The sequence below is a fragment of the Cydia fagiglandana genome, chromosome 1 (assembly GCF_963556715.1).
Source record: "Cydia fagiglandana chromosome 1, ilCydFagi1.1, whole genome shotgun sequence".
Taxonomy (NCBI): Eukaryota; Metazoa; Arthropoda; class Insecta; order Lepidoptera; family Tortricidae; genus Cydia; species Cydia fagiglandana.
In genome coordinates, this window is record NC_085932.1 from 27,184,585 (window position 1) to 27,194,931 (window position 10,347).

Sequence of the window (10,347 nt, forward strand, 5' to 3'; positions counted from 1 at the left end):
TGTCGGCAATGCAGCAGTTATTTTAGAATGAATTTATAAGTTTTATAACAATAGGCAATAAAAAATACAAGAAAGAAAAATATTTTTCTTAATGTTTTAATATTTGTAAACTACGACTTTTATAAGCGAATGACACAGACGATCTATTTGGCTATATGTCCGTGTCTGTAGTCTACTATCAGTTATCTCAGTAATGTAATGGCTCACTCGGTGACTCACTCACTGGCGTTTGACAGGTCACGTCTCTCTAAGGTCGCGAGCGTTTGTGAACGCACTACATAAGGTTCTAAAAATATACAAAGTGATTGAGGACAAACATAAACAAGAATTAACAAATAAACAAACAAACAAAAAAAAAGAAAAGTAAAATTAAAAAAAAAAAGTAAAAAAAGCAAAAATAATTTAAAAAAAGTGTAAAAGTAACAAAGTAAAGTGGATATAATTAAACAAGAATTGCTCGTTTAAAGGTATTAGATATATTTCGAGGATCTCGGAAACGGCTCTAACGATTTCGATGAAATTTGCTATGTATGGGTGTTCGGGGGCGATAAATCGATATAGCTATGTCTTTGGGAAAACGCGCATTTTTGAGACTTTATATGTTTCCCGAGCAAACCATGAAACCGACTTTATATGCTTCCAGATATTCTTTATTAATTAAGCGATTAAGTGTTGTCACGATCATGAATTGCATAGCTGATGTCTGTAATTACTTTCCTAGTCGTATGTTGTGCCTTAATTGATTCATACAAATAACGTTATCATTATCTACGATGTGAAAGTGTGATCGATTGAATGTTAAAGCTTGTTATCTGTTACAAATAGGGTAACGTCTTGTGGGAGTGATTTTAATCCGATTTTTTCGCCGACGCAACAGTTGCAGTTTAATGCAATTTTTATAGACATATAATAATTTTATATTTCATCCAAATATGCAATGACAAAAATACAAAATTGAACATCAATGGCTTTTTGGTCGCCTTTCATTGTACATTGTAGGTAGGTACAATTTGTACATATCACCATGAACTTCACTTTCTTTATGATGATATCCTTTACAGTGACAAATATTTTGTAGCTGTCATCGTCATCTTCCTCGTGTTGTCCCGGCTCTGGGAAGCTGGGGTCCGCTTGGCAACGAATCCCAAGAATTGGCTTAGGCACTAGTTTTTACGATATGTGACTGCCATCTGACACTCCAACCCAGAGAAAAAATTAGGCCTTATTGGGATTAGTCAGGTTTCCTTTATCGCCACTCGTTGCGAATTACCTTTTCGCACGTGTATTGTACAAGGTTTTCGTTCATGTACTGACATGATGGCCCTTAAATTTTTGACATAGGCAGATTAGGCACGTATTGTCCTTAATCCCGCCCTAGGGCTGTAAAGTAGCACAATATCTACTGTAAAATATTATGTCAGAGTATGAACTTCAAATTGGCTAAACCAGACACTAGGTAGGTGGCAGTAGATTGGACAATGGAACTGTCATTCATTATAGTATTAGCAATATAAAAACAAATTTCAATAGAGCTAAGCCTCAAGAATCACAAGCTCACACAATGCATTCACTATTGAATTGAACTGAGATATGATAATCACGGATTGTTGACCATACGCCACACAAAGCCTCGACGTCTTTTCGTCATTGTTTCGGAACGGCCTTCTGCTGGTCATTATTACATTAAAACATTGCGTTATGCCCCAGCTATTTATTATTTTGTTTTATTTATAAACCATTCACCACTCATTAAGACTCTGCCGGCCTTAGCTAATGTTCTTTTAGATGGAGAAATGGCGTGATCTATAAAATGATTAGATTAGTAGCCAATATAATGGAATTGGTAATTAATGTATCTCAGTCACGTATTCATAATAGAACCTTCGGTTTGCCTTGGCATTGTGCTTAGCTGTCGAATAGCTCAATGTAAAATTGAGTAGGAATAATATAATATTGTAATTATGATGTGCTGAAGCCATTGTTTTTTTTTTACTCGATATTCTATCGTAGGTACGTGTCGGTTCTTAACTAGTAACATTCCCTCTATTTATGGTTTCTTGATAGGATACACTCAGAGAAAAGGATAACAAAAACACACTTAGAATTACAAAAATAAACTTAATCCGGGGACAAGGAGAGTAAACTAATAGGAACAAATTGACTTTTGCAATTTCTATTAGTTCTTGCAATTTCTATTATCTGTTTGTTGAAATTAGATTTAGGATTGTTACTGAGCTGTTTGTAGAAATAAATAAACTTTACAGAAATAGTGAAACGTCTATAATTATTACTTAACTTCATTTTTTTCCCCAGTACAGAACTGTTTTTTAATTCCTGGTTTAGTTTACTAATGATTTTTCTCTCAGTGTAAAGTTCTTCTAATATTATCGATTATTTACTTAGATCATGCTTGAGGGGGTCAGGAAATTAGAAAGGGGACATTTCAGCCGTATTCGAACAATGAGATATCAAATACTAGATATTGAAACGATATGGATTAGATGTCAGTGTCAAACAAGTGTCAAAATTGACATTTCTTCAAACAAAAACGTCACTTTTGACACTTGTTTGACACTGACACATCTATTCCATATCTTTTCAATATCTAGTATTTGACGTATCTCATTGTTCGAATACGGCTGAAAGTCCCCAAAGACATGGAGCGTCGCGTACCTAAATCTTGTGACGGAGGAAATGGCCTTTGCGCAGGTTTTTACCTATTTACCTATTTTTAAATTATGCTCATCGCCCCTTGGCTATATCATTAGCTATTTTTATACTAAAATATGCTGCTATGATATGCAGGGTAACGATATATATGTACAACTGAAAATGAATATTATGACATATGTTTTCTTGGTTTTCATCTACCAAGCCACCTATAAACTTTTAAAGATATGTAGCCCATAAAAATATAGTTTAGTTAGTTTCCGTGCAAATTCGTGGCATTTGCTCGTGATTAAATGGTGTAAAATATAAAAAATTCGTCAGCCCCCGCATATTTTGTAATTCTTTTTTTTTTATGAATGGGCTTACTCATGGCCACAGACTAGCCGAGGCGTAAACGTGGCCTACGATGGAGCGAGCTCGCCCAGAAGGTGCCTGTAAATCTAAATTCTTGTAAACATAACTCCATAAACGTACATTTACTAAGCATATCCTATTAATCATATTGTAACACGATGGCTGGTGTATTCCAGGATCCACGGACGTGGACATGCCTTCCTCGCTGCTGCACACCATCCAGAACCAGATGCAGAGCAAAGGCGGCTACGAGGTGGCGTACGGGGTCAAGGTGAGACCATCAACGCTTTTTTAGGGTTCCGTACCCAAAGGGTAAAAACGGGACCCTATTACTAAGACTCCACTGTCTGTCCGTATATCTGTCACCAGGCTGTAACTCATGACCGTGATAGCTAGATAGTTGAAATTTTCAGATGATGTATTTCTGTTCCCACTATAACAACAAATACTAAAAACAGAATATAATAAATATTTAAGGGGGCTCCCATGCAAATAATGTGAATTTTTTAACGTCTTTTGCGTAATGGTACGGAACCCTTCGTGCGCGAGTCCGTCTCGCTCTGGGCCGGTTTTGTAATGGTATAGGAGGCAAACGAGCAGACGAATCTGGCCGATAGTAACAAAACCCATAGACCACCAGAGGTGCCGTCAGTGCGCTGTCAGCATTTAAGATGGGAGTACGCCCCTTTTCTTGAAGGTATGAAGGTCGTATCGGTTTTCATTAATGTCTTTTTATACCTATTCTGTATATTTCCCGAAGGAGGTTCCGTTACCTATCTATCTTCCTGGCGATTAGTACACATAGCACATACATAGACCCCATTTAACTTTTGACTCTTTGTCAACTTGCTAGAGTTATATTTAAGCTGGCAATTTTTGAAACCCGATCGTCTGGAGGCTATAGCCATACGAAGACAGATGTAGACGTACGAAGATCCATTTTATTTTTGTTTTATACAACATCAACCATCATAGACTAGGAATCCTCCAGACCGAGTTTAGAGCAATTATTTCATGCAACCGATGATGCCAAAAATGCGGGGGTGCGCGGGACGAGGTGAGCGAAGTCCCGTGCCGTGATTGGTCCGTTCAAAGACACGGACGTCACACAAAGACACTTTCGACTCGAACATGGAGTAAAATTACCGTATGCGTGGCAGAGGGGGTAGCGCGACTATGCTCAGTCTGGAGGATGTTTTGTCTGTGACATCAACATACTAACTTACTTACATATATACGAATATTCATTACTAACGTTTCTCTTTTCTCTTTTCCAGGCATATTGAACGCGCAAGCCGAGGACCAGTGCGTGAACTGAGTGACTGTCGTGTTATGATCTTATTAATACCGTATTTATTGTCGCGTTACGCTAGTGTTTAGTTCGTACGTTTTCAAGTGTACATACAAAGGCCATTGTCGAAATTCTAAAGTTACCTCTACGATTTCCACGTTCTTCAGTGAAGTTTCGAATTATATGTTACAATGCCTTATACTTATTCAAAGACTGGCGTTGATAATCCTATATCTTCCCTAATATTCAGTCCAGTTGGTAAAGAATTTTGCCGTTAAAGTTCATCTACTGAAAGGCAGATACATAATATGCAAGCCCATGTACAGTCACCTGCAATAATATGTTACACAACGAACGTCGCAAAAATATGTGACAGGATCTTATTTGTAGAGCTTCGAACAACACCGGCTTCCGACACGTTTGTAGAGCCATAAGAGCGTGTCACATATTTTTGAGGCCTTCGAAGAGTCACATATTATCGCAGGTGACTGTACGATCGTCCTTGGGTGAATTTTATCGACACAAAATCATTCCACTTTCTTGTATAAAATTATGTTATCTTATATTAAGTGTAAGTACTTTATAAAACAGATTAATTTTATTGTTCTCGAATTTTTCAGTCCTTAATCTTTAATGTATGTTAGATACTTATTTTAAGTAAAATGGTGTTCCGTAATTCATTACTACACCAATTATATCATTTGCAATAGAAATACCGTGAGACACATTGATTAAATATATGTTTTAAAAGTAAATCATTACTTCAAACAATAAACACGCACAAAAGTGTTGCCAGGAGAAAATTAAATCAATCGAGCACGGAGCAATGTTTACGCTGCTCACCGTCTCCAATAAATGAACAATATTTCAAGAGTTCATGCTAATTCATTCGTGAAAACAGATACCTATTGTGATAATTTATACGACAGTTTCTAGAAACTAGAATTTTTCACTTCTGCTAAGGGTGGTATTCCACCTGTCCAATTTATTTGCCCAATTAATCTCACATTTTGCTTAATAGTGAAGTGAGACCCACAGACATTGAATCAAGAAATTGGACAGATGGAATACCAGCCCTTTCGACCGCCGCTAAGTCTTTGGGCCTCGAACCGCTTTTAGACAAATCTATCCAGAAATTTACATGACTATAATTATATATCTATGAAGCAGGGTTTCTCAATCTTTTCTTGAACCCCTATTGGTTCGCCAGCCATTATAACATTTCGCTACAAGACTGCATATTCATGACTGGTAACGGTAATCGGCTCAATTGCGCATTAAGTGATATGAGTTTTTTTAAAGCAATTTTTACTTTAAGGGTAATCGTGCCTTGAGAAACCCTGCCACATGATAAGTTTACTTTCTCGTACTTGTGTGAGATATCTTCCATATTGCCTCAAGTACCTAAGTATTAAACTATGATTTTATTTTCTGCTGTTAGTGAAATACTGAAATCTTATAGGTACAATATATTACGCTCGATATAAATTGTAACGAATTTATCATACCTTTTTCTATAAAATTAGTGTTTGAATAGTTATCCAGTAGTAGTAGTTATAAGTACCTACTCCGTCATTGACTACCTTTTTACCTGGTACTCGTTACATATATAATTATATGTTTTCATATATTACTGTACTGATTATATAATATATGTGTCCGCTTGCTGTTAGGGTTGTTGACGGTGTCAATTCCAGAATTACTGAGTTATTATCGTAGGCCAAAATATCCTCCTAAGGCCCAAGATCCTACCTATAGTACTTATTCAGTTCAATGAAATTTAAATCATATTTGATTGGAACAGAGTACCTTTCGCTTTATTTCGTTCAGTTTTTAAACAGCGCAAAATCAACTCTATTTCCTACACTAAAGCTTCAAATTTCTGTGGCATAGTTTGCATTTTTTATTTGTATGGCTGGGCTTTAGGAGGATATAGTGGGGTGGACGATTCACGTGTACTCTTACGTAACTTATTTTTGTCAATTTATTGCAAAAACTCAATACACATTGGGCCATTTATTGAATTAAACGTTGATTACTATTTTTTAATTTTGCACTATGTAACTAGATTATTCGCAACAAACACGTGCTATCGAATGCTAAAAAGCCTATAAATGAGGATGGGCTATCAAATATCAATGTTACAGTGTACAATTTTAAGTTACATATTACCTATGAACAGTTTGTGTTGCATTACATGTTTAGGCTGTTGGTATTCTACTAAAGACGTGTTTTCTATTTATATTTTGTATTTTGATATCCGATGTTTAATTTAATTCAATTAATACATATATGGATGCGCTAAACCCTCTTACACACTTGTACCTATACTCAATCAATTGTCTAACCCGTAAAAAGTCCTAAAAATAGTCAATTTATATATATGTTTATTAGTAAATTAAGCGAGTGATACATTTGAGATTAAGTAATATCGCGCATATCTATGCTCACAATACCGTCTATAAATGCAGATAGATGAGAACAAGTAACGTCCAATAAGATAAATCTCCAAGTTTAATAAGTCATAAGATATTTCGGTCGTGGATTTAGTTTGGATAATATCCTTATTGGGCGTTAGATGTGTAATTCTGATGCATGATGCGGTACCTAATGTCGGTATGTTAGACACTTCCACGAATCAAAGCTAAAATCGCACAGTAATGCTTAAGAGCCCTTCAACGTGCACACTAGCGCCACAACTAAATAATCGTGATTATTTAAATTTTACGAAAGATATTGAAAAAAGGGGGCCGCTACGTACTGTATAGTGTATTTAAGTACCTTTTGAATACATCAAACCAGTTTTTGTGTTGTTGGTTTCGTCGATCTAGGAACTCAAAACAAAAACGGCCGTTTTAACTTTGGACGCATAGATTGACGAATCCAGCAACATAAAAACTATTCTGATGTATTCAAAAGGTACTTAAATACACAATACAGTACGTAGCGGCCCCATTTTTCCAATATCTTTCGTTAAATTTAAATAATCACGATTATTTAGCTGTGGCGCTAGTGTGCACGTTGAAGGGCTCTTAAAAGGTACTGTACCTACTGGTCCCAATAATTTGCTAGCGAGTACTTGCTGTTTGCGCATTTGTTTATATACTGACAAATTTAGAGAAACGCATAAAAAGGTTTAATTTCTGGATTACAGCACCAATTAAAGTAAGTTCATGAGTAATAAATGTTTTTTTTTCGCATTTCTCTAAATTTGTGCATTATCTTATATTATTTTACATTGGCCCTAGGTAGTGTATATTATTCAAGGTGCATTTAAATATTGCACAAGCTGCATTGGACCACATTGCCTTTTTTTTTTCACCAAGTTGCCTTGACATCAAAAAGTCGGTCGTTCTCCAAATTCTCCTAAAAAAATATCATTTCGTATGTAAGAAATGGTGCATAATGAAAAAGTATAAAATTGGTGGCTAAGCAAATGCTAATATGCAAAAATATATAGAGAATTTGGAATTGATTGCATACATTATACAAGCTGTATAAGTAGACAAAGTTAGCAAACCTCACAAGTTGCTTAACACATTCACTGCCCCCAACGCACATGTGCGTTCACCGTCATACAACTTTGTTCCTAGGCCACGCCCCCTGGCAGTGAATGCGTTAAAAATATGAAAATCTTTTGGGTCTTCTTGCCCGAACAGTTTTGGGCAGTGAAATGACTGAATCAAGAGTTTTTATGGAGACTGAAACGTAAAGCTTACATGTATACCTCTATTACTGAAAAGCAATATTGCTAAATGTCCATAAATATTTATCCTATGTATAATTTTGTCCTTTTCCGGTTAAAATGACAAAGTTATATTCCTGTAGTTAGTTGATAGTTAATTATAATTGTGTTGTGGTAAATATTGAATGATACTAGATTTGTAACATATAGGTAATTATTGTGAACAGAAAATGAAAATATTTCAGAACGATGAATTTCTTTGTTTCATTTGCAACCTTTTATAAAACAGTTTATCACCCAGGTGGCAATGACCAACCCACAATCGCTGTTGTAAGTTCGGATGACAGCATATTTCAATAGCTTCCCATGAGTGACCTGTTCTGATATTCTTAGGTAGGTTATTATACCTATGTCTGAGTCTCACGGAACTTTTGTTATTAAGGTTTCATAAAGACATTATTCTACTCAAATGATACGGGGCAAAAAGTACTGAAACGTAGAGACGCTAAGAGACACTGAACCATATTGTCAAGGAACCAATGCATGGGGGACAACACTTCCTGAACTTCCAAGATACAGGGTACGTTGGCCACGACTAATGCCTGTGCAACAAGATAGCAAATTTAGTTTTTGCTGTGAGTACTGATTTAGAATACCAAGAAAGCAAAACATTTTATAAATTTTATAATAGAATCACGAGCCTTGCGAGTCTCCTCTGCTCCGACTCTGAATCCAACTTCGACACAGTTTGAGATTCTGATTCCAAATTACTTTCTAATAAAGAAATCGCTTCAGGATAATTTTATTTCACGCTCGCAGAAAAATCGAACTACGCTGAATGTTTTTAAGCAGTAAAATACCCTTGTTCGAACTGCTGCTGTGAAAAATACTTATGATTATTACATGAGCTACTTACTAATGTATTTGGAGTTATTTGGAGTCACGAACACTGAAATCCAAAAAGAAATCAGTAATGGTGCATAAAAAGTCGATAGGCATGATAAAACAGAGAACACAATCAGTATAGTCAACATAACAGCTAAAATCGATTGTAGCTCAACCATGGTATACTCTGTGCATGTGCTTATCTATAACCTCCAAGTCACTGAATGTCAGTGGTCAGTAGTTATTTATCTGTGGGGCACGAAGAACCTGTTCTCTGGCGAGACTATTTTCTTTGTTTTCATTTGCGACTTGCATCCGAAGTGGACGGATGTGTTGCAAGCTCGAGCTTTTTCCAAACAATTACCATGATTATATATTTAGCAGGCATCTTCGTGACATATTTAACATACAAAGTTTACAATATAATGACATTGGGAAAATGTACGTGCAAAACAGAGCTTGATAACAAAGTGGTTATAGTGACTGGCGCAAATACAGGAATCGGACTCGAAACAGCAAAAGACCTCGCCCGGCGCGAAGCTAAGGTCATACTCGCTTGCAGAGACCAAGCGAAGGGCATCAGAGCGAGAGACGATATTATTAAGGCCACCGGCAATCACAATGTTGTTTACAAACATCTAGACCTAGCGTCATTCAAGTCTGTACGGACTTTTGCTTCACAAATTCTTGAGACAGAGACCCATATCCATGTCCTTATCAACAACGCCGGCACTGGGAAACTAGATAATTCATTAACCGAAGATAACCTCCCTGTAGAGATGCAAATCAACCATTTCGGTCCCTTTCTTCTGACGAAATTGCTTCTACCAATGATCAAAACGTCGTCTCCGAGTAGGATAATCAACGTATCCTCCATGCTACATCGATATGGCACGATAGACTTGGATAATATCCACAAACCGGCAAAAAGCTGGCTGCAGCATTCTCGAGTGTACTCCAACTCTAAGCTGGCCAACGTGCTGTTTACGAAGAGGCTGAGCCGCGACCTGCTGGGCACGGGGGTGACCGCCAACTGCCTGCACCCAGGCGCTGTCAGCACGGATATATTTCGCCACAAACCAGCACTTACCAGATTTCTAATTAGTCTCGTTTTCAAAACCCCTGAGGAGGGAGCTCAAACCTCAATCCACCTAGCCGTATCGCCGGAACTGTGTAATGTTACGGGGAAATACTTTTCAGACTGCACTGAAACGGCATCATCCTGTCGCTCCGAAGATAAAGAACTCGCGGACAAGCTGTGGGAGCTTTCCGACAAAATTACCAAGGAAAAATAATCTTGTTATAATAAGGACAAATAAATAGGTAGTGTTTAAAGAGGTTGGTGTTTAGTAAATTAAAAAGAATTTAGTACTTACCTACTTAATAAATTATAACTTATAAGCGTTTGTTTTTGTTAGCGTGCCATCTGGAAGAAGTTGCTAAAGCTAATGCCATAAAAAAG

At 36.7% G+C, this 10,347-nt stretch overlaps 2 protein-coding genes across 3 annotated transcripts in view; both read left to right on the forward strand.

The window, feature by feature from the left end:
• Positions 1 to 8,254, forward strand: part of LOC134668381 (CDC42 small effector protein homolog) — a 48,161-nt gene extending 39,907 nt beyond the window's left edge. For both annotated transcript variants that reach the window (XM_063525873.1, XM_063525865.1), the window contains exons 3-4: positions 3,201 to 3,295; positions 4,302 to 8,254. In XM_063525873.1, the coding sequence (XP_063381943.1) occupies positions 3,201 to 3,295; positions 4,302 to 4,310 (104 nt within the window). In that variant the 3' untranslated portion in view covers positions 4,311 to 8,254. The remainder of the gene's footprint in view (positions 1 to 3,200; positions 3,296 to 4,301) is intronic.
• An 881-nt stretch (positions 8,255 to 9,135) lies between these two features.
• Positions 9,136 to 10,286, forward strand: LOC134668737 (retinol dehydrogenase 11-like). Its single transcript, XM_063526181.1, has one exon. The coding sequence runs from the start codon at positions 9,251 to 9,253 to the stop codon at positions 10,178 to 10,180; it is 930 nt and encodes a 309-aa protein (XP_063382251.1). The 5' UTR covers positions 9,136 to 9,250; the 3' UTR covers positions 10,181 to 10,286.
• Positions 10,287 to 10,347: the final 61 nt, after the last annotated feature.